A 25,176-nucleotide genomic window follows, 5' to 3' on the forward strand; every position below is an offset into this window, starting at 1 on the left:
TTCCACCCCTGGTAAAAGCAGAAAGCTAAATCCTGGTGCAGATGTTACCTTTGCTTGTTGTTAGCTTTCTTTCTTTCTTTCTTTTTTTTTTTTTTTAAGTTTTGTGGTTTTAATATTACCAAAGATTTCAGTGGAGGGAGCCCACGCATGTATATTTCCCTAATATTTTCTTAAAGATTTTAGACGTGTAGTTATGTTGATTAAATTTTACAATTGACACCCATATGCTCATCACCTAGATTCTATAACATTTTAACTATATCTGCTTTATCACCTGTCTGCCAATCTTTTTACCCTTCTTTGCATTTATTCATTTTTCTTTGAGGTATTTCAAAATAAGTTGCAAACATAGGTACACTTCACCCAATATTTCTGCAGGCATATCATTAACTAGAGTCTAATATTTGTTCGTAGTTAATATAAAATTTACATACAATGAAATGCAGAAATCTTAAGTGTACCAGTGGATGAATTCCAGTAAAATGCACACTCCATTTAAGACGGACGTCATTCCCACGACCCTATAAAGTTCCTGTATGTCCTTCCTGGTCAGGTCCCATCCTTACCTCAGCAGGAGAAATCATTGTTCTATTATTTTCCATTGCAGAGTACATTTTCTTTTTCTAGACTTCATTATAAATAGAATAATGCAACCAACTCTTTTGTATAACATTTCTTTAACACCATGTATTGAGGCTCATCCATGCAGTTCCATATTATCAGTATGTTTTACTGCTAAGTAGTCTTTTATTACATGAATATACCCTCGACTGTTGATCCATTTTCCTCTTGGTAGACACCTGGGCTTTTTCCAGTTTGGGGCTATTATAAATAAAGTCACTATGAATATTTGAACAAAGAAAATCCACTTACCTTTGCATACTCCAAATCACCTTGATCTATAGTTTTATTTTTAAAAGCTTCAGTGGAGACTTTGGACTTTAGTATCAGATCTAAGGACAAATTCCTCCATTTTCATTGACTAACCGGGTGAGCTTAAGCAAGTTGTGTCAGTCCAAAAAGCCTCATCTATTTTTTTTTTTGTTGTTGTTGTTACCTGTATAATGAAACTGTCCCCAAATGTCCAAGTTTACCTTCAGTTGAATTCCAACCATTGTCTTCTCTGGGCATTTTTGCACTTTGGATGCTGTGCAAAAATGATAGATAAATAGATTAAGTCAGAAGGTCTCTATCTTGTGTTAGCAAAAAAGTATCCATCTGAAATCCTATTGATCAGGTTATTAGGTTAGGACACCTGCTGATCTCCCTCTTTGCTACTCAATTCTTCTTCCTACTCAGATCTTTCCAGATCTGGGTTTCAGAAGCTTCAGTAGCTAAGAACTGACCATGTCATTGAATGCCAAGATACTGTAGGGTGCTGGTTCCCATCGATTGCTTTTGCACCATTAATACAAAAGAAAACACAGTGGCGGTGGGGGGATGGAAAACGTGAAAAACACATTGGTTTTACTATGTGAAAATAGTTTGACTTTGCAGAACCCCTGAAAACATCTTGTGGTTTCCCCAGGGGTTCACAGATAAATCTTTGAGAATCACTGACTTTAAGCCATCCAGAACATTCCTGTAACTAAAGAACAGGGTCATTTCCGTCCACCCCACAGGGCCTGAGAGTGGGCAAGGGAAAGGTTCTCTGGAAAAATAAAAGTGAGCTGCTTTAACAAAAGAAGGGTAAAAGAAAAGTTGAGTGACAAAAATAGCAGATGTGCTCGAGATAGCTGTCCAAGGAGATTGTAGACTCCGCCATCCGCAAAGTTCTTCAAGAGGGGGGAGAACACACAGCCACCTTGTCCCAGACGATTCAGTGATGCCGTTGCCGGAGGCACCAGGCTGTCATAGCATGTTGCTTCCAGTCTGTTAATTCTGTCGGCTCTTAGGACTGTGCTGTAACAGCTTCTGTGTGTTTTGCAGGAACTCTCCGCCACGTGACCCATCAGAAAAATGCCTGCTTTTATTTTAACACACTCGACACGTCAAGGAGACTTAGACTCTGAGGCCGGAGCTGCCACTAATTAGCATCCGGACTTTAGGCATGTCATCCGCTTCTCCTGGGTGTTGGGTTTCTCATCTATGAGATACGGCAGGTCAGCTAAGCAATCGCTGAGATTGCTGCACACCCGATTCTCTGGGGCTAAGAAGTGAAAAATCCTGTGAAGCGTCTTAGTTCCACCTGAAATATCCTCGGTGTGTGAAACTAGCTGTGATCCACCGTCCGAAATAGAGGCCTCTTCCCATCAGCTGGGGGTTCGAGTCTCTCTTTGGCATCATTTCCTTTTACTGTGTACACTGTCTTGGGTCAGGGCTGATGAATTTATCTGCAACACCCCAATAGAACCGTATCAGTACTCACGGCCATCCTGATTGGTTCCTTAATTATTGAATATTTTTTCTACATTTTTTATTTCAGCATATTACGGGGATACGAATGTTTAGTTTACATATATTGCCTTTGCCCTGCCCAAATCAGAGCTTCAAGTGTGTCCATCCCCCAGGTGGTGGGCGCTGCACCCATTAGGGATGAATTTACCCCTCCTCTCCTCCCTTTTCCCACCTGCCCGACCCCCGATGAATGTTACTTCCATACGTGCACTTCAGCGTTGGTCAGTTAGTACCAATTTAACAACGAGTACACGTGGTGCTTGTTTTTCATTCTTGGGACACTTACAAACTTGTAAGAATGGGCTCCAGCTCCATCCAGAACTCGGGAAAATTAAAAAAAAAAAAAAAAAAATCAAACAACCCAATTAAAAAGTGGGCAAAGGACATGAACAGGAACTTTTCAAACGAAGACAGACTAATGGCCAAGAAACATACAAAAAATTGCTCAACATCTCTGATCATCAGGAAAATGAAAATCAAAACCACAATGAGGTATCGCTTAACTCTAGTGAGAAAGGCTTTTATCAAAATGTCCCCAAACAACAAATGCTGGCGTGGATGCAGAGAGACAGGAACACTCATCCACTGCTGCTGGGACTGCAAATTAATTATTGAGTATTTTGAGTATTACTGCTGGGTACAAGATTCCTTCTCAGATGGTCATTCAGCTAAGGGTCTGATGTCTCTGGGTTAACCCTCCCTCTTCCCCATAATCTTGGATCTTTTTCCAGCCAGGCTTTCCCCCAGGGTCCTGAATCCATCCTGAAAGGACAACTCTATTTGACCCTTGATGTTCAGTGTAGCAGGAGGCTGTACGTATTTCAGATTTTTCAGAATGAAATACCTACCAGAAAGAAGAATATCTGTCTTGAACCTTCCTCCTAGGCTGGCTGCAAACACTTGATTATGCTGACAGATTCTGCATTTCTGTAGCATGTCTTCCCACTCTCCCTCCAGAAGGAGTAAGAGGGAGATAAAAGAAACATAGATGCGAAAAGAGACACCCACATATATTCTCAACTATGCACAGACAGAGCTTCAAAACCAAGAGTGCTGAGCATCAGAAATACACGAACAAACAAAAGCTGTATGCAGACCGGGTACAGTGGATCGCTCCTGTAATCCCAGCACTCTTGGGAGGCCGAGGCGGGAGGATCACTTGAGGCCAGGAGTTCAAGACCAGCCTGAGCCAAGAGTGAAACCTCGTCTCTACTAAAAATAGAAAAATTAGCCGGGTGTCACAGTGCATGCCTGTAGTCCCAGTTACTCGGGAGGCTGAAGCAGGAGGATTGCTTGATCCCAGGAGTCTGAAGTTGCTGTGAGCTGTGATGACACCACGGCACTCTAGCCTGGGTGACAGAGGGAGACCGTCTCCAGAAATAAAACTTAAAAAAAGCTGCATGCATTCTGGAAAGGCAGAAATTTTTGTCACTGTGTCCCTTGAACAAGATCTTGAACATTTTATAGAAATGGGCAACGGAGGACAGAATGTTACATATGTAAACGTTATTTTGGAGAGTTCTATCTTGCAGTTATTCCGTTGCCTACTTTTAGCATCCCAGATCTATGTTCTCTGGAATAAACCAAAGTACCCTCCACCTGACAAAAATAATTAATACACATGCGATGATGGAACATGTGTGTTGAGCAGGTCCTATGCACGGGGCTCTGCTAGAAGCTAGGGTCGTCTTGATGAAAACCACACAAGTAGAGGAGCTTGCTGTTTATTGTGAGAAATCACACGTTGGTGGCATCAATTATAGCACAAGGTGGCAGATGCTGTAATAGAATTATCTACAGAGTACTAGCAGGGCACAGGGGATGTTTATAATATGATTTGGCCAAGGACGATTAAATCAGGGAAGACTTTTCTAAGAGGACCTTTTGTAAATCGAGTCCCTAAGGAAGCGAGGGATTTAGCCAGGTGGGCGAGGTTGAAGAACCTTCTAGACCAAGGCAATAGCATAAGCAGTAGCGCTTTGACATGCCTGTGGGAGCATGGGGGTGGTTTAGAGGGTGGCAGGAGCGCAATGCTAAGTTCCTGTGCACGCACAGTCTTAGCTGACCCCCTGTGACCCTGCAGTTGGGCTGAGTGAGTTATCACCATTTCCCGTATCAGAAAATCGCAGTTCAGAGACTCCATGGTCCCAGGAGGAAGAGCTGGTAAAGGCCAGGTCCTGGTCTGGCATCCGGGGCTTCCTTCTGCCAGAGCAGAGAGATTGCAACTCCTCCGTGAGGTTCCAGGATGGACGGAAGGACTCGGGGGCTGCTTGCAACCTCCCTGTTTCAATCTCTCTGTGCAGGGTTCTCTCTACCTGCAAGCGATTGTTCGATGACCTGCTGGGTGGCAAGGCTGCCTCCCACCAGGCAGTGATCAGACTGGGTGAGCTGGTCTGCGGTGGGATCTTTTTCCACGTGCCCCGGATCCAGCACCTTCCGCTTTGGAAGAGCTGACTCTTCCAACACGATTTGGGAACCCAAGTACTGCCTGGACTTGGACCTGACAACCAACTAAAACACACGGTCCACGCTGGGACGCCTGTTCCTTTGTGCTGGTTACCTGGGATTTTGGAAAATTCCTTGGTTAGTGGAAGCCTAAATCCCCCATAAATTTTATGAATTGATTAATAAATTCATAGTGTATCTGTACAAAATTCCAGTGTTCTACTGTAAAACATTTCTCAAGGACTTTTTTTAACACAAAAGCCGTAAACATAAGATAACATTTCTATTTCCAGAGAGGAATCCACTTCTGCTCTGGATTAATTTACATAGAAACTCTCACCTTCCTTCAAGCGGGTAGCGGCTGCCTCTCACACACGGCGCAGGCAGTTCGTGAGCTGAGTCCCTGTCGGTCTCCTGCCCTTTGGATAATTAAATTTATCTCTGAGAACCTCCTGAGATTTATATTTTTAATATCTCGATTTGGATGAGGGCTGTCCTTGTATCTGGACAGAATGCTTTCCCTTCCGAAATGTTAATTGGGCAGAGAACCCGGAGACAAACAAATTGATTTAATTTTAATCTGCTTTCGTGGTAATGCATGATGATAACTGGTTTCTGTCTCCTAGGGTTGAAAAGCACAGCCCTTAATAAGAGTTTGTGGGTATATTATGCAGCTTTAAATAGCTTATGTTGTGCTAGGCTGCTCCCCATAAATTATTCTAACTCATTCTAACTCCAGCGGTATCTCGGGGACTCCCAATTCTTGTCGGCTGCGCGTTTTCAATCAGTGAAACTATTAGTGTGACATGAAGAAATCCGGAGCCCTCTGCTATGAGGCACAGCAGAGATTCCATGCCCAGCGTTCCATAAATGAGATTAGTTCTGGAGAAACTACATCGCTCTCTGTTGCCAGCTGAAAAGCAACACACGCTTCCGGGAGGATTCAGAACCCAGGCTTCTGCGCACGGGCGCTTGAAAGTTCTGTGCAGAGCAGGTGCTCAGGAATGGGCTGGATGGGTGGGTCAGGCTGTTGATCCTCAATTGGGGAGACTTGGAATCTGGTGACAGTCACACAGGTGAGGTCACAGACGCTCATAGACGCACTTGGACATCTCAACTGTTATCACCTCCTCGGAGAGGCATTTCCTGTGTCCCCTGACTCAAGTTAGGCCCCCTGCTCTTCTCTCTCATGAACCGTCGACTTGTTCATTGCACTTGCGACTCTCTGTCACTGTGTCATGTTTAACGTGTCTCCCTGCTGTGTCCATTGCTACCGTTCACTGGTGTCTATGGGGCAGAGAAGTGATTCCTACTTCCCCGTCACCGTGAAGTGAGACGTGGTCATGTGATTGTCTCCGATGAAGGAAAAATAAATGAAAGTGACACGTCACTTCCGGGAGGACAGAAGCAGAACTAGCAGGTGCGTTTCTGCCCTGCCTTCTCTGGTTGGAGGTGTCGGCCGGCGTTCCGGGTGGTGGAGCTGTCTCAGCAGCTCCCGAGGGAGGACGCAGGTCCCTGAATGGGAAATAAACATCTGTTTATTTTGTAGATGTCGTTTGCTGTTACATCATAACCTACCCTCACCTGCCAGATTCACTCTTACCTGGTGATGAGCTCCCTGAGTGTATGAAGCAGGACTGTTTGGTCGTCTGCTGTGTCTTTAGCAGTTCACGCAATGCTGGACACACAGAACATGCACATTAAATACTTTTTTAAAAATGATGACGTCATATCTCTAGGTCTTCTGCACGGGGGCTCATCAGCAGGTAGTTGAGCCTGTTCTTGGAAATCTATGTATTGCCACACACGTCAGTGTCTACCCACTGAGGCTTCAGCTAGCTTTGAGTGTTCCGACACGTTTTATGCTGAACTAAAACACACCTTCTCTTAACATTCGCATGTGGTTCTGGCCTCCGCACGGTTGGTTTCCCATCCACTCTCTCCTGCACTTGACGCTTCTGTTTTTATTTGAAGCCAGCACCTATGTCCCAGCCGTGTGTGATTTTATTTTACCAGTAGATTTTCTGTATGAAAGTGCTCCGTGTACGGTTGGATTTAGTTTAGATTCATATGACGGAAAGTGAGGCTGTGCTTGTTCCTTTCGTGTCAAAAACAGTAAAAAATAAATTGAAGTCTTGTAAGGTGGGTTGGGTGTCAAAGAGTCTATCAAGCTGCCTTGCTTAGGGGGGTGGGGGGTATTCCACTGTAGAGACCGAGGTAGAAGGACTTTTAATATAGGGTTCTGATTTACAGAGTATACAAGAATTCTAAGTTAAGTGGTGACATCCATGTTAGATGAAGAGGAATGAAATTAAAACAGAGATTGACCATCTGTGCACTCGGGTGTATAACTCATGTAACTTCTTGTATGCACAAAATATTGCATGTGCAGAAGACTCTCAACTCTTTGTACCTGCCGGGGGAAAAAAAACTAGCTGGTGTCTTTGGTTTTTGTCGGTGGGGTGTGCGGTGATTATTTACCAGACCCCTAGTCTCCTTGTCAACCCCAGAGGGAAGATTTAAACAGCAGAGGTCTTTAAATCAGAGCACCTGTCGTGCCTGTTGTGCAAAACCGTTTAAGGAGGGATGTGAATATGCATAGTTGTAAGAGAATCTGTTTTCTGAGTTTTCTACTTGCACATACCTTTCCTAGAATCCATCTGCCTAAGCAAATACCTAGAATCAAAGGGCTCAGCTAGGACGGGCTGCTGGGGGTTGTGAGACCTTCCCAGCGGCCGGTCCTCTGGATCGTTTGGTGATAACGGCCTCTCTGAGAAAGCAGATTGCTCTGCTGAGTGCATCACAGAGCCTTCTGCAGGCTGCACAATTTCTAATTCTTTGTTTTCAATGAAGTATAGAAGGAGGAGAACTTGATCAAATTGTCGGATCTTTAAGTATCAGTTTTGACGATGGATCGCAATGTAATTGTTTCATACGAGGAGTTGAAAGAATTGAGTGTCATTGCTGTAACGAAGTGCATTCAACTCGGTGTTTCTCAGACGACGTTTATAAAATTGAAATGGAGGCATTGAGTGGACGCTGCCATGTCTCGTGCTGGCGGTAAGTAGGCTGCCTTGGCTGGTCCTCCGACACACACGCGTCCTCGTCAGGGAGGAATGTCCCCATGCTGGCACATCTGATAGGTTGATGTCACCATCACTGACACGCCCTTTGCATTCTCTTCTGCGTTTCAGGGGAACAGCTGCCCCTACCCTGTTGACTCATTCTCATGTGGACCTGGGTTAGGCTTAGCGCACGAGTGGTATGAGATTCTAGAAGGTAGTAAAGATGTTACCGTTCTCTTGTGGCTGATTCACAGAGATCGCTGACGTTCCCAGCAGCTTGGGAGCTAACGCTTGAAACCACCCCCTGGGGTGGGGCAGCTGGTTGTGGCGTCCTGACTCTCACTCCTGCCTTGCCCGTGGTTTCTATAATTCCTCATATTAAACACTCTCTTCTTGGAGATTCTGCAGTTGCTTTAGTTTTAGTTTTGTTCTGGCCAGAGGGGACCCTACAGGAGCAGTATACTTTCGTGACCCCATGAAGTAAGCTGAATGACTTGCTGTGGCCAAAGCCATGTGTGTCACTTCCGTGCAGAAGCTTTTCCAGGCTGGAATGTGCTCTTTCGTTCTGTGTCTTCATTTGGGGAATTGTGAAGCACTATGTAGGTGACAGCAAGGTCCTAAGGTGGGTCCCGTCAGCCTATCCACATAGGACCTGTCCCACCTGTCCATGTAGAACACCGAGTTTCAGCAAAAATAAATCTTTGTTACTCTATGCCAGTAAGAGATGGCGTTCTGCTCCTCTGACATATTAGAGATGATATAGCCATATTTCTGATAGCAATGCATCTCTGATAAAGTTTCACTGTTTTATGTTGAATGATTGTTCTTTAAAACTTGCATCTTTATTGTTATTTTTTGCTGAAGTGTATATTGAATATAATTATAGTGAAATCCCACTGTAGAATGTTATTTTAAAATATTGACACAGATTACATATATGCAAGGCATATGACGTGATGATTCAATATATGCACACGTAGTGTAATGATTGTCACAATCAGATTAATGAACACACCCATTGCCACCCATGCTGGACATTAGATCTCCAGAACTTGTTCATCTTGTAACTGAAACTTTGCACCCTTTGACCAATATCCTCCCATTTCTCTCATCTCCCAGCCTCTGGCAACTACTATTCTACTCTGTTTCTACAAGTCAACATTTAGAGCCTTACGGACACAGAGAAAAAATAAATTTGAATCTATTTACATATTTTTGTCACAGGTAAGTGTGACAGAATGATCCATTAAAGACATTCACATATAAAAATTAGAACACGTTAGAGTAAAATTCTGTGGAAGACATAAAATAGAAGTAGAAGCTAAAAGAAAATAACCAATATAAAATTTAAATCTGGTAAGGAAGAGGGTTGTCTGTGTATTTCTTTAAAAGTGAATAATGGTGAGTGTCGGATCACTTTGGTATTTAGATTCCGGTGAATGCTTTTAAAAGAAGGATATAACAGTTTAATTTTAAAATGTCAATAGTTATAATATACTGAATTTTTTCAACCTTTGCAGCTTAGGAGGGAAGAATTTAAATGTCAACTTTAAAATGTGCCTGGAGGTGCAAAGTTTGGTCAAATTATTCCAGAGCGTTGCTATCCGGTAGAATTTTCCATGGGGATGGCAATGTTCTGTAACTGTGCTGTGTCCCATAAGGAAGCCCCCACCCCCGTGTGGGTGTGAGTTCTGGAACGGTTGAATTTATTCTTTGGATTTGAAATGTAAATAGATCCACGTGACCAGGGCTATCGTTTTGGACAGGTGTGTTCTGGGGGTGTGTGCGAGCGAGGTCACCGGGTTAGTGCATCATTGGGTATAAAAAAGCTGCAGGTAAAATTGTGAAGTTCTTAGTATTTCTACTCAGTGCTTTAAAAGGGAAGGCCCCACTTATGATAGCAGCGTTTGAGTTTTTTCCTGCAATTTTCAACCACCACTAAGACAACCCTCTACTTCTCGCTGAAACACCTTGGAGGATAAGTCCCCACTCCGTTGCTAGAGCAAGACGTGAAAGGACCAGTGTTGTGATGAGGGACGTGTTGGGGTTTGGGCTGAGCTCAGACTGATGGAGCAGAGTCCCTGGGGCCCCTCTCTGCCCAGTGCTGATCCAGGGACAGGTGTGGGCAGGTGCTGGCAAGGGCTGGTGGCCGAGGCAGAAATAGCACCTCTTCCTCCGAGGTTGGAGCATGGACAACTGACAGGAGGAACGGAAGGTCCTAGAATGCTTGTGTTAGTGCATGATACCGAAACCAGAACGATCCTTCTTCCCGACGCCTGGCACTTTGCTCAGGACGGAGTTTAGGCAACTTTGATACGCACGTAGCTAAGGCAAGGAAGTGTGAAACCTCACGTGCCATCTTTGCTTTGCCTTAGTGTGTCATTCATGCATATTAATGACAGAAAACTGGTATTTTAATGGAGAAATACAAAACACGATATGGGAATCCCCTGCAATCCAACCACCCAAGATTTACGTATTAAATTTTGATGTGTATGTCCAGCTTTCTTATTCGTAGCTCTGTTTTCATCTGTATCATCTATGGAGAGAATCATAATTCAAACCATAATGTCAGAATATCTCTTCACTTACGTGTCTATCATAAACAAGTTTTTTTCCTAAATTTTTACTTTGTTTTTTATTTCGTTCAGGTTCTAGGGTGATACGTTGTGGATTTAGCAGAGTTACATTAAAAACTTTAAAAGGTGTGGGCACCACCGGGCATATCATGTTCACCTTTTCGTGATAATTAGTTTGAAATATAAACAACAAACCGTCAACCACAAGAGACGTCTTAAAAGGTCCAAAAAGGCTTTTTATTCTCTGATGAGCATTTGTTGCCTTTTTATACCATCAAAATCTTTGAAATAAAAGCAGTGTTGTTTCCCTAGTTACTTTAACATGTGTATAGTTAATAAGGCCCAACATCTATTCTGCTTATTAGATAATCCAGCCATGCTCAAGCCCAGAGACCATCCCTGAGTAATTCCGGGGCTGCAGATCCGACTTGAATCCCCTTACAGGCTTGTTCTTGAAAGGAACTGCCAGAAACAGGCTTCCCTTTTCCTTAGGGCGTTCTCCAGTTAAAACACGTTCCATTGTAGGCTACATGTATTCCCAGGCATTCATTATAGCTAATGTGCAGCAGGCCTGTGTGTGGACACCCCCGGGCTGTGGAGCGCTAATAAAAGATGGGATGAAGTTCTGTATAATCAGCTTCTCTTTCCAATTTGGAAAAGAAGCCGGGGCCATGGATTTAGCAATGTGTCATAGTTCCTGTTACTGTCATTGTTTCCTCTGACAGCCTAAGAACTGGCAGGATATTTAGTGTCTCACGGTAGATGCTGGCTGTCCCCTGGGACCTCAGCTGGGGTTATGAGAAAGGACCCCGGCTCACGTTGCCACTGTGTGGCAGGGCTTCCTCACAATATGGCGGCCTTGGGCCTCTGAAAGTGGCAGCACCAAGCTCCGAGGGCAGACGCCCCAAAGGAGGGTGCAGGCTGATCCACCTCGAGTAACCTACCTTGCAGGTCTCCTGGCATCACTCCTGCCTTGGGTGTGAGGCTTCCTCCTCCTCCTCCTCCATGGGATGGGAGGATGGGTAAGAGGGACAGGAGACTGATACCCCTGAGGTCATCTTTGGAAAAACAAACTGCCTCCTCTGCTGAACATCAAGTGCATGTAGGCGGCAGGAAGAAAGCCGAGTGGAGACTGAAATCAGTCAGCATGTACAAGCTGTCCCTTCTCATTTATACAAGTGTCTGTCTTCACCTCCCCTGGCTCTCTTTGTAGCTCACGACCAGCGTGGCACTTAGCTTTCCATCGGTGTCATTACTGCAGACTGGTAATGGCTGCGAGATTGTTCCTTAAGTGTTGGAAGTGGCACAGCCGGCTGAGGACAAACACCAGCATGTCAGCGTGTGGGCTCTTAAGTGCCACGGTGCAGTGTCTACAGAGGCGCTGGCTCAGGAGTGGACGGGAAGCATCGTGCTTGCGGTCATGGAGAGGCTGGGGAGACGCAGCCAGAAGGGTGATTTCAGAGGGGCCGTCAGGGAGGGGGAATGTGGTTAAGTAAATCCCATTTTACGGTTGTGAAAGTTGAGAAGCACGTGGTCCCTTCCAGCTCCCAAAGCTACCAGATCAACAAGTTTCTCTATCAAGCTTTTTAATATAAAATATAGGAAAAATATCAGCGTGGAGTAATAATTAGTTTTGTCAAAAATGGGATATGAGCTTTGCTTTTTAATCCAGTGCTATAGAATCTGGAAAATTCTCTGTTCTGTTCAAAGAATATATCTTTGTAATGACTACCCCGTCAGTGTATCTCTTATCTAATCAGGGCTGGGTAAACATCCACGAATTCTTATTCTAGCTTTGGGTTTGTATGTTTCTATCCTACCAGGAAAAAGAGCCAGAGAAGGTTCTCTCTAAGAGCCAGGATAGTCTAGGTTGTGCCGCGGCGACAGCCGCAAGACCTTTGCGTTGTGGAGCCACCAAGTTTTATCTCGGTCTCACAGTACAGATGGGCTGAGATCGTGCCTTAGAGTGTCTTTGGCAAGAGCCCAGGGGAATGGAGCAAGAATCTTCTAGAACATTTGCGGTCACTGAGGTGGAAGGAAATGACACCAGAACAAAGTTCTAGTACTTTGAGCTTCTACCAAGTGTGATACGTGTCCCCTCATCTCATGCTTCACTGGCCAAAGTGAGACACGTAACCGTGCCTAATGTCAGGGGGTGGATTCCGCCTGTGCCTGGAAGAAAAGGTGAGAAAGGTCCTACCAGTCGCCACACTCAGAGTGTCGCACAGTTTGATAGGCACCCTTTTCGCTCATGTGCCCGACAGCCTTCTCCCGTGATCTAAGGCAATATCCAGTCTCTGTAACCTCTTTTAAATCTGTGTTGTCATTTGTGAAATGAGAAAGGTGCTCATTTGCCGAAGGAAAGGACTTCAATGTGGTCTGTCTTCTGCATTTCTGAGTACGTGACTTACAAATATGTACGAACAATCATACACACAGGGACCTAGACTCAGGGTGGTTTGACTTAAAAATTTTTGACTTGACTTGGCTGGGCGTAGTGGCTCATGCCTGTGATCCTAGCTCTTTGGGAAGCCAATGTGGGAGTATCACTTGAGGCCAGGTGTGTGAGACCAGCCTGAGCAATGTAGCAAGACTTCGTCTCCACAAAAAAAAAAAAAAAAAGAAGAAAAGAAAAATAAGCTGGGCGTGGTGGTGGGTGCTTGTAGTCCCAACTACTTGAGAAGCAGAGGCAGCAGGAGGATCATTTAGGCTCACGAGTTGGAGGCTGCTGTGAGCTGTGATGATGCCACTGCACTCTAACCTGGGCAACAGAGAGGGACCCTGTCTCAAAAACAACAATTTTTTTTTTTTTTTTTACTTTACAATTGTGCAGAAGTGATGCACATTCAGTAGAAATTGTACTTCGAGTACCCATACGGCCATTCTGTTTTTTGCTTTCAGTACAGTGTTCAATACATTTCATGAGATAGTCAACACTTAATTATTACTATAAAATAGGCTTAGTATTAGGTGATTTTACCCAGCTGTAGTCTAAAGTAAGTGTTCTGAGCATGTTTCAGGTAGGCTGGGCCAAGCTGTGATGTTCAGTAGGTTAGGGGGTTATTAAGTGCATTTTTGACTTACGGTGTTTTCAGCTTACAGTGGGTTTATTGGAATGTAACCCCATCGTAAGTCGTGGAGCATCTGTGTGTGTGTGTGTGTGTGTGTGTGTGCGCACATACATTCATACATCACTAAAGACAGATATGTTCTGAGAAATGTGTTAGGCAATTTTGTCATGCAAACATCGTGGAGTGAACTTAGACCTAGATGATGGAGCCTAGTACACACCTAGACTACGTGGTATAGCCTAGTATTGATTGTAGGCTATAAACCTGCGTACGCATTGTACTCTACTGAATGCTGCAGGCAACTATAACACAATAGTATTTGTGTGTCTAATAGTATAACAGTGTATGCAGTGTGTTGCCACTGTGTATATTTTTTAAATCCACATATCTCAATATGTTGATCTCCCCAAACCACACACTAAACTGGGGAGAAGATTGTGGTAGGGGTCTGCAGCAAAATAACTTTTCCTGTATCTTCATTCTTACTGTTCGAATATTTATAACATTCCTGTATTATTTTTCCAACAAAGGATTGTTAATAAAAAATTAACAACCTCCCAAAAGACATCCCTGAAAATTTCAGTTTATGAACTGTAGTTCTGGTTTTGATTTAGATGCTTTCCTTAATTAAAGAAGTATATTTAAGCAATTCCTCTGAAACATGCGTACCCAGGAAGGCTGGAGAAAACAGCAGTACAGTTCTAGTATGTGTTGTCGTGAAATTAGAGGGTTGGGGCTCTCAGCAGACAATAAAATTAGGTCTTTCTCCAAACCCAGAAAGCCAGACACATCTCTGCCCCCCATGAATTGCGATGCCTGGGAACTTTTGAAAGTTAGTCGAGTCGAGTGTCCTGAAACACTGGGTGCTGGGGACCCCCACCCCCACCCCGAGCTGCTTGTCTGCAGATATCTGTCTTGTGGCTCCGCTGAGATGATTGACTTGGCTCCATTTGGAACTTCTAAGGCTGATTTGAACTTCGGGTCTGTATATATTACTAACATCTCCCTTTGGAGTCCAAGGATTGTGTGGATATTTTTGTCTATTTTGTTTAGAAGTACCAAGGCTTTGGTTTACAACTGTATGGATGAGATGGAAAGAGGGTGGAAATTGACTCAAAGAGGCGTCCAGGTTTCCATGTAACAAGAGAAATAATGGTAGTAGTAGGAATAATAATGATAGCTAAAATCTATCTTCCACCAGATCCCATGTTAAAGGACTCTGCATAGCTTTAGCGTTCATCATGCCCGGCAAGGACCAGGACTCCTCTTTTGCTCGTCTGCTGGTTTATTGGATGAGTCCGTGTTGGGAGATCTAATAATAACATGTAAGGAATGAAGCTGCCCTGTTCTAATCACGGATGTGTGGGCAGTTCAGAGGGTGCTGCCATGTATGGGTTTGGTATCGATGACGCAAACAGCTGGACCTGTCTTGCTAGAAACGGCGATGGGCCATGGTGGGTCCCTTCCAGTTTGGGCATCCCCTCCTTCTGGGAGCTGCACTGAGTGACGCTGTCTAGATCAAGGTTTAGTTTTTCCAAATGAGGACAACTGGTTTGCACAAAGTCATAATGACTCCTGCGAATCCATGAGCCATGTTCTCGCCTAATAATCTGTGAAATATTCAAATAGCATCCTCGACTGTGGGGTGGCGTTTTATCTTCAGTAGGAACAAGGAGAGTATGGGAGTGAGAGTCCCACTCACATACTAGGCAAAGAGCAGATCGAATTTAAGAAGACATCTATCTATGTGTGCATTTTCTTCTGCCTGTTCATGTGTTTTAATTGCTGGCTCCACCGTTTGTCCGGAATGTGGGTAAGAAAACAAGGTAAGTCGTCGTTCGAAGACAGCCACTCCCCACGCTGCGCCTTCTGCCCTCTCGCCTTTGCTTTGTTTCTTCAGAGAACTTACCGACATAATGAATGTGTGTGCACAGGTGTGCTGCCTCTCCCACGGGGATGCTAGTTCTATCACAACAGGAAACGTGTCTGTTTCCTTCTTGACTGCATTTTCAGTGCTGCAAGGAGAGGCAGGATTCTGAAAGTGTTTGTTGAATGACTTGATGAACAAACAGAGGCAGGATGGGTCTACTCACCTGGTGTTAGTCGCTGCCTGCGCCAGTGCTTTATGGCCAAGGCTTATTTACTTACTTAAGTGTTTTTGCGTGGTGGGGGTGGGGTCGCTGGCTGCAAAGCTTCTAACAGCTGGTGCCCGTGCTTGTCGCGGCGGCGAGGTCCCCAGCTGGTGTGTGGTGCCTCCCGGGCTGTGTCTGCTGAGCACGAGTCTCCCCTGAACTGGTGCCTGTAGGGCTGGCCGTGTGGTCCCTGCTCATACACCGAGGGTCAGGAGGAAAACCAGGCACCTGCAAAGACTAAAGATGATGTGCAGAAGGCATTTAGCTCCACGATGGCATTTAAAAAGTCATGGAACATCTGTCTGTGCTGGCAGAGAAAGCCCACATGCCAGGCTTAGCGGGACGAGACAGGCAGACTCGTCTATGCCCGGGAGGACCAGGCTCCCAGCGCGAGCAGCCGGCCTGGCCAGAGACTCGACATCGGAGGTTCGCACTCTCTGGGCCAGGATGCGGTGCTCCGTGGCTCTGGTGTGTCTCCTCACTGGGCCTGCTGCCGGGCAGAGCCACCACCAGGCTGGAGTGCCAGCAGTGACTGTTCCCAGGAGAAGCAGGTGCAGTTCATTGTTCCTGAAGTCACCCCATCTTATGGGTCTTTGTCATAGCAGCTCAGCCTCCTTTTATTATATGTAAAATAATTGCAAATGATAATGATCGACTCTGGATCAGTTACAGAAGGCGGCACTGGATGGGAGTGTTGCATGGGCTGAAGGACAGGTGACAACCAGGTTCAGAGTCCTTGAATATGTCCAGGAGCCAATGGACAACTGGTTATACCAGAGCCACAGTGCTGAGCGAGTATCCTCCAACTTTTTTTTTTTTTTACTCTGTCTTTGCTCAAGATTAAACTCTGGAGAGAGAGCTCTCAGTTGCACTGGACTGGCTCAGGTGTCCACCTCCTTCCCAGGGAGGTAGGATGAGCTCCTGCCATACGAGTCCATCGCAGTGGTACACGGTGGTGGAAGGGTGTGGGTCACTCGAGCAAAATGAGGGTGCTGTCACCCAGGGTAGGATAAGGGGAGTAAAAACAGCAGTTGTGCACCCCAGTTCTGAGCCCGTGTTACTATTAGTAGCTGTTTCAATTATGTTACTGGATACTCGGCTTGGAAGATGGTATGTGTTTGTGTATGTTATATATATAATGTGCATAAATGCGTATTATAGATCATATATGCATATATGTATATATAATTAGATACGCACTATGGATTTTACTACATTTATACACACACCACACATACAGCTCTGTTACATTTTAAAAATTCAGTATGCCCTTAGCCTAGGGAGGTTTTGTTTGTACTAACCTGCGGTGCGCGCTCACACTACGGGGAAAATTATGGCTTTTCCCCTATCACCAGGGTAGACATATTATTAAGTATAAATCCACAGCAAAGTATCTTCAGATATCAAGTGCTGTGTTTATTCCTGCATAATGAGGCTGTCAGTGTAACCTGTATTTATTGAGCCACAAGTAGGTCGTAAAACTTCGGTTAATGAACGTAAGTAACTCCGTTGTCATAAACAAAGGGAGAAACGAGCATTTGGTCGGGACCCGGTGGAGCCAAGCTGCCTGTGTTCTAGGACTGTCTTCATGGTCTCAAAATGCTGCCACTTAAAGCTCTGAGACTGGTGTTCAAATTTATTAGCCCGACACACAAACCGTGTTCAGTACATACCACACATATGTCTCTAAGGAGTAACCGTCCGCTTTCTCGCATATATTCACCCTTGATACTCGCCACACAAGGACATTCTTGAGCAAGCGTCACTACCCGACTTCAGAACACGGGACACGAGCCCTGGATGCGTGTCTGCTCTCACGAAAATGTCCTGTGTCTGTGAAAGACAGTTCCCAGTGTCCTATACTAAATTCCAGAAATTGTTTTTTTTCTGAGAAATAATGCTATAAAGTACAGCTTCATGTGGCTACAGTAGAATTATTAGCACCGAATGTTGGATACTTCATGGATTAAATAAGCAACTGTGTGTCCTTTCTTAAGAACTTGAAAATAAGTCATTGGAGAAACATCATATGAATTCCAAATCATATACTTTATAAATCAAATTTCGGAAAAAGATAAGCCCACTGTGTATTAGAAAAGGCCTATGCACTGATACCTCCTGTATAACAAAAAGGTTGTCAGAGCCAGGTTGTTGACCTATTTATTTAAAGCAAAGTTGATTCAGTGAAATTCCAGGGCACAGTAATTGGGACAGCTGTTGGAATTCATCTCAGTGGAACAGCAGCCGTCCGCGGAGGACTGTGCCGTCTTTCACCGCCGCATCTGCTCGCCTGCGATTTAACTGAGTTTCTGCAGGGCGGGAATCTAACGGTGGGCCTGCGTGTCTCACCTGCGTGTCCAGAAGGCCAGGTGGCTTTGGGGCCTGTGTGTGCCATTCTCATCGTATAAATGACCGCGTTCGAAATGTTTGCTTGAATAATGGTTAAGACCCAAAACGTGCTATTTTTTCCCATAGAAATAATGTTACACATGAGCATTTTCTAAAAATGCTGACTTTTGTACCTAGGACCACGCCTCAAAAGCAATCCCTTCTCTCTCTGATCGTTGCTAAGATTAAAGCACAACCGGCAAAGGCAGAGGGTGCATGGTGGGGGCGGGGGGTGGGGTGGGGACCAGACACAGGATCCCAGGAGTCTCCCAGTGGAGTCTCACACAGAATTTCTCCAGCAAATAGTCGTGGCGACCCTCGAGCTTTCTACTAGGGACGCTCACCTAAGCCTGGGAGTTCAGGGTTTTTCCTGGGGACTGGTCAGGTGGGCGCCCTTGGCCTAGATGGACCCAAACTCCAGACTCCCAGAAGGAAAGCGGGTGTTCAGCGTAAACCACAGGGTTTGCGCAGTTCGGGCACCATGAGCCCCTCTTAGCAGGGGACAGGGAGAACCCTACCCAAACCCAGGTAGGGACAGGTGTCTCCTGCTTTTTCTCCAAGCCCTGGTCCTGGGAGTGCCATCGTCCCCTCTTTGTCGCTAACAGCGGGGGGTGATCTCGGTTCTCCTCTGATCATGTTAATAACAGGATTTTAGAGGTGTGGACTCTGAGGCCATCGTCTTATCAGTATGTTTGTGCTCCAAACACCATCAAAGTGCTCCACGTGCCCCTGGGTCCTTCGGCTTCAAAACTTTTTCTGTTTTCCCTGCAGGAACTAAGAAGAGAAAAATGCAACAGGAAACATGAAGTTTTCAAACATCTAGGCTAGTTTGTAAACGAAACTGTTTGCAGTTTAAAATCCTGTCCTCTTACTATGTATTTCCCATTCCATATGTGTTTTTGCAGTTTCTTAGAAAAAAGTAAGGACACCTATAGTAACATTCACTGGGTGTCGGGCAGGTGGGGGGGGGGAGGGAATGGGTATATACACACCTAACAGGTGCTGTGTGCACTGTCTGGGGGAGGGATACGCTTATAGCTCTGATTCTGGCAGGGCAAAGGCAACTTATGTAACCTAAACAATTGTATCATTGTATCCCTGTAATACGCTGAAATTTGTGTGTGTGTGTGTGTGTGTGCGTGTGCACGTGTGTGTGTGTGTGTGTGTGTGCGTGTGCACGTGTGTGTGTGTGTGTGTGTGTGGGCACACGAGAAAACCAGTCCTGCCACGCTTCCTCCTTCCTTACCTGTCCAGCTTTTCTGCAAGGAACAAAGTCACTGGTGTCTTGCAGAAAAACCCTTGGGCGTGTCATTTATCCCTCCCATGAAAGAACGGAGGGAGGAATAAACGAAGGGGGAGCAGGAATAAGAAGTGAAGTCCGTGACGGGAAGCACACTTGCTTTGGTAATGAGCTTTTGCGACAGTCTGAGCAGATGTGAGAGAACGTGTCCGGCACTGGCCGGTGCTGAGTGACAAGGACGTGGACGGGGTCAGGTCATTCGGGCCCCAGCACCACAGACTTTGATACGATGCAAGGAGGCACCAAGCACCCCCCGCTCGAGTCGTGGCCGGGAGCCAGTTCAAATCCGCTCAGCGAAAATTTTAGCGGTGCTGACCTCATAGGGCATTTGTCAGAATCAAAAGAGATAAAATTGTAATGAATCTGGAAGACTGTCTGATTTATGGTGAGTGATCAATACGTATTAGTAGTGACGGTGATGATGGAGATGACGGGGCGATTATGATGGTAGTAGGAAGAGCGCTAACCTGGAAGTCAGGCCTGTGTTAAAATCTCAGCGCCTCCTTTGCCGCCTGGGGGCGTCGTCATTCTCTCACCTGTCTGGGATGCAGCTCCCTCACCTGGAGCTTGGGACGGTGCTGGAAAGTTGGACGGTAGAGATAAGATGTCCAGCACTGCCTGGCCCGTGGGAGGTGGTCCATGAGTGTATCCTCTTGCTGTCGGTTTTACTTTTGCCCTTTTAATTCATTTCCTTTTTCTACTTAGTTACACCAGTTTTTTGTTCTGTTTTGGTTCTACCTGAAGGTATTACATAAGCCAGCACGATGGTACTAACGTTCGCTTGCTGTCAGCCTGCTGTCTTTAGCTTCTTTTTTTAAAGGCAGGAGTAACTGAAAAAAAAAAAAAAATCAGGGCAGATGGATTGGAAGGTGATTGCAAATTTGTGTCTAAATCCTGTCATCCGTGAGCTTACACCTGCAAGGCCACCGTGTGCAGTTAAGTTCCCCGTGTTCCCAGAACCGGCAGGGACTCCCCGAGCTGACTCAGACCACGCTTCTGTCTCCACCAGGGCCAAGGTGAAGAAAGGCGTGAGCATCGTGGGCGTGCGAGCCAGCAGCCCTGCCATCTGGGACGTCAGGGAGAGCGCGGACCACACAGGGAAGTACGCGCCAGCTGTCATCGTTTGTCAGAAGAAATCGGCTGGCTCGGAACACAGGTGAGTCCCCACTGGCCTCGATGGATTCGGATGAGCGGCGGGTGCGGCCTCGTTTTTCCTGTTTGTTCACAGCCGTTTCCGTGGAGGTTTGCAGTTGCCGTCTGTGTTAGCAGAGCCTCCAGGTAAGGAGGATGGAATCCTCTATTTGGGAAAGGAGGGTTGTTATTCGTGGTGGACCTACTTAAAACCACAGCACAGCCCTGTGCCTGCCGCCTGCTCCACGCAGGTGGAATTTATCCTCAGAGGAGGTTCTGCTGCACCATGACCTCTCTCTAATCTATGTTATTAGGCGAACCGAAAGTCTGGTGCTCTTGTGTGAGATGGCCCATCTTGCAAGTGTTGAAAACGAGCACCCAGCTCTCTTTGCGCACAGGCGTGCCTTGTACATGGGCCGTGTAGATTTAAATACAATGGTGCGATGGTATTGGTGTGCAGGTATTTTCTAAGACAGTACAGCGAGCTGTCTTGCTGTGAAAGTAGGAGGAATTGTGAATCACTCTAGGGAGAAATTAAAACCCGAATCTGTCTCTGATATCCACCAAATTAGAAACAATCAGTTCGCAGCTGGGCAGAGAGAGACTTGGAAACTCGGTGGTTCTTGTTTTATTACACGTTCCCGAGATCTCATTTGCGGCTCTGGAGAATTCCTAGTCTGGTCACGTATTTTTTGTCACTCTTAGGTTGCTTTTTTGCTCTTGATGTGGCTGAACATTTGTACAATAATTGAAAGACAAACTCAGGTACCTAACATGTTATTTCTGGAGTGCATTTTCCAACTTCAATAGCTCAGTGTTTGGAAAATCTCATTTCCCATTATTCTAATAGAGAGGTAGTGAATCTCAGCAGCTAACTGCTACACGTTTGTGTTTGGTTTGTTACCAAAGAGCATTTGAAGTTGATTTGGAGATGATGCGATTTGGGTTCTTCCCTGTGCTCAGTGCTGGTGTTTGAGAATTTTGGTTATTGGCAGCTCTGGTTTGCTTCTTCCTCCTCTTCCTTTTGTGACCATGTGACCAGTGTTTGAAGATTTTTCTTGAAGATTTGCTTGTAGAGAAAATGAAAAAAGAGAATATCTGTATTTGAGTCCTGCCCTCAGTGATCAGGTGGTGACTGTGCGTCACGCTAATGAACTTGATGAACTTGTAGCTACGCACACGCCTACATGTGTCGGTGCCAGTAACGTGATTTGGGAAATAAGGGACTACCTCCGTAGCAGGTTTCCTTTGTGTTTTGTAGCTGGCAGAAATGAGGACAAATGGACATATGGATGGGTGGATGGGCAGATGCACGAATGAACCGGTATATTGATGGACAAAAAGATGCATCGATAGATACGTTCATCCTTTACCAGAAGAAGATAAATTTGGGGGGGGGGCGCGGAATCTCAACCGATGCATTTTTATTTTCTCATGTGCTTTTATACCTTTGTGCATTAGTGATAGTCATGGTTGTAGTGTTGTCTATGAATTGTGGAGGGATTTGAACCATTATAAAACATTTGTTTTTTAATTTTGAATTTATGACTAAGAATTAGTTCAGTTCATCTTGTGCCGAGAGAGGATGTATGGGACTGGCCAAGGGTAGTCCCTACCGAAGTATCAACTGCCTTTTCATGGATCCGGGGGCTTCCAGAAACTCAGCACATTCAGAGTGTATGCAAACACGTAAATGCATGGTGCTTGGAATTTATTTTTATTTCATTTGTGTCATTTCTTTAAGAAACAAGTACCCTGAATTAGAATCAAGCTATTCCTTCAAATGTCCTGATGTCATATTTCTGGCCTTTCTGGAGAACATTCCTCATCTCTCTGCCACATTCTGATGTTTGCTACTGTGGGTCCAGGTGATGGAAAAAAGCTTACACACGTGTGTGTGTGTGTGTGTGTGTATGTGTATGTAACATGTATTTGTGCATGCATATATGGCATATGTGCATTTAGAGCATATATATGATATTGGTATGCAAATGCATGCCTATGCACTACATTTTGTAAGTGTTTTAGATATATACACATATGTGTTGATGCAGAGATTTTGCACTACAGTAAGGAAGGTGGAGGAAGCTCTAAAATGCAACCTCTTTCAGTTTGGGAATCTTTTAGTTTGATCTTGTTTGCACCCATGGTCCCAGCCCTTACATCAGCATCTGGTACACAGTGGACTCTGTAAATATTTATTTGATGAAGTTCTAGAATTAGATCCTATCTTAATTACTGTGTGTATTATGATACTAATATATGTACATATATTGAAGGGTTTCCAATATACCTGTTCAAAAAAGAAAGTGCATAACTGCATGTGTAATTAAATTCCGTTTGGGGAAAACAAGAGAAAGGTACTTGCATGAACAGATTGTGTTCCAAGAAGACTACACAAGAGACTGGCAGCTGCGATTTCTGCAGGGGAAAGATGGGAAGCTGGGGGAGAAGGCTGAATGTGAATTACTTTTCACAGTAAAACGTTGGGAATTTTTTTTTAACCATATGCATGTATTACCTATTCAATAAAAAGTATACAGTTAAAATACGGAATTTATGACTATGATAATCTCATTGATATATTCAACTTTTATCCTTTAAAACTTTTCATTTTACTTCGTCTTCAGGAAATAAAGAAAAATCACGTGCCATCATTTCAGATAGTGATGGACTGGGATGAGATCTGCTTTTCTCAAGGATAATTGGAGAATGTAGTACAGAGTGGATGCTTTAATAATGTCGGTAGGTTTTGCTTCAGAAGCTGTCCTGCTTTGTACAACCCTCATACTCTCAGAATGTTTTCCAGTGATTCTTAAAAGTCAGAATCTGTTGATCATACTGCAAAAGAGGAAGCTTTAATTAGCTTGTGAGCTACAGATTTTGTATTGCTAATAATTTGCCATGGATCAGGAAGTTGCATTAATGAAGTTAAGTCACTATGACAGGTGTGATTTTATGGATGAAGCAGACACTTTTGTGCTTGGGATGAGCTCAACAGGAATGAGTGAAGATCTCTTATCTAAGGTGAAATGCATCCTTGTTAGAAGTTTGGTTGCTGAGAATCTAATAACAGTATTAACATACGAATGTTATTACAGCTATCAGATCGGTTCTGACTAAGCACTGCCAGTGAATATTACCAAACAGAAGCAGAATAACTAAGTATGCTCTGTCTCTCAAGTTCCATTTTGCATTTTCAGCATCTTGCTCACCATAGTCCTATGTCAATGTAGATAAATATGGAACAAAAGCCATGCATTTTCATTTTCTTGCAGCTCTCTGCATAGGGGTTTCCCAGAGCTTACAGTTGATATGTAGATGGTTTTGGGTGGTACATAGACATGAGGTTAAATAAACTTAAATGACAGAAACTTATGTCTATTTCAGTTCTCCAGCGGGACTTCTCATTGAAGGTAGTCCATCCTTCAGGGGCTCGTATGCCTTTGAAGCCTTTATCTGTTGCTCATAGATTATGGGCAGGCAAGAAGACATAGCTAGAATTTAATCTTTTTCGTAACTATCATCTGTTCATTCCATGCCATACTGGTTTTACTTACTTTACGTAACATGTTTTATTTTAAAACAAAGAAGTTGTAAGTAATAACATGAGCTGCCATAAGTAAAAGTAATTGATATTTCAAATGTAGACAGATGTGATTAAAATCTTGAAAGTACACTGAAAATTAGGATTGGGGGAGATAGCATCAATAAACACACTTCAAACTATTTGTTAGGCTTAGGTGTGATTGTTGGTTTTGAAAAGCAAATACTGGCCGGGCGTGGTGGCTCACGCCTGTAATCCTAGCACTCTGGGAGGCCGAGGTGGGCGGATCATTTGAGCTCAGGAGTTCGAGACCAGCCTGAGCAAGAGCGAGACCCCGTCTCTACTAAAAATAGAAAGAAATTATATGGACAACTAAAATATATATATACAAAAAATTAGCCGGGCATGGTGGCGCATGCCTGTAGTCCCAGCTACTCGGGAGGCTGAGGCAGTAGGATCGCTTAAGCCCAGGAGTTTGAGGTTGCTGTGAGCTAGACTGACGCCACGGCACTCACTCTAGCCCGGGCAACAGAGTGAGACTCTGTCTCAAAAAAAAAAAAAAAAAAAAAGCAAATACTTTTAAGAATATCTTAAACAAGATAGAAACTTACTCTCTCTCACATAAAAGAAACCATGAAGTCACCTGGCCAGGGCTAGCAGGGCAGCTCCCTGGTGCCATGGGGGTCCAAGGCACCTGTCTTTCTTCAACACCATGCTAATGCATGGCTGGCATCCTCATAGACTCAGATGGCTGCAGGAGTGCCCATCATTGCAGCAGCATTGCGGGCAGAAGGAAAGTGATAGAAAAGAGGTTATCTTGGCTGGAGTCAACTCTTCTCAAGCAACTTTCCTGGCAATTCCTGCTAATCCAAATTTTCTCTCTCGCACCTCATTGATAAGAACTCAATCACACAGCTACTCAAGACTTCAAAGGAAACATTTACTACAGGCAGTGAGCCCAGTTCCTACTCAGTGTTCTGCTCTAAAGAAGAGCAGCCCAGACGGGCGGGGCAACCAGCAACCTCTTGTGAGCAATTTACGGAAGAATAAACGTGTAGGATTTCCAATAGGGTGATGAAAATATCATATTACCTAACTGGTCTCCTTCACTCTACCAGGTT

At 44.7% G+C, this 25,176-nt stretch overlaps 1 protein-coding gene across 1 annotated transcript in view; it reads left to right on the forward strand.

Moving 5' to 3' along the window:
• TMEM132D (transmembrane protein 132D) overlaps window positions 1–25,176 on the forward strand; it is a 510,659-nt gene that overhangs the window by 191,851 nt on the left and 293,632 nt on the right. Inside the window, exon 3 of the mRNA XM_069497436.1 lies at window positions 20,387–20,533. Within this exon, the coding sequence (XP_069353537.1) occupies window positions 20,387–20,533 (147 nt within the window). The remainder of the gene's footprint in view (window positions 1–20,386; window positions 20,534–25,176) is intronic.

The sequence above is a fragment of the Eulemur rufifrons genome, chromosome 21, assembly GCF_041146395.1.
Source record: "Eulemur rufifrons isolate Redbay chromosome 21, OSU_ERuf_1, whole genome shotgun sequence".
NCBI lineage: Eukaryota > Metazoa > Chordata > Mammalia > Primates > Lemuridae > Eulemur > Eulemur rufifrons.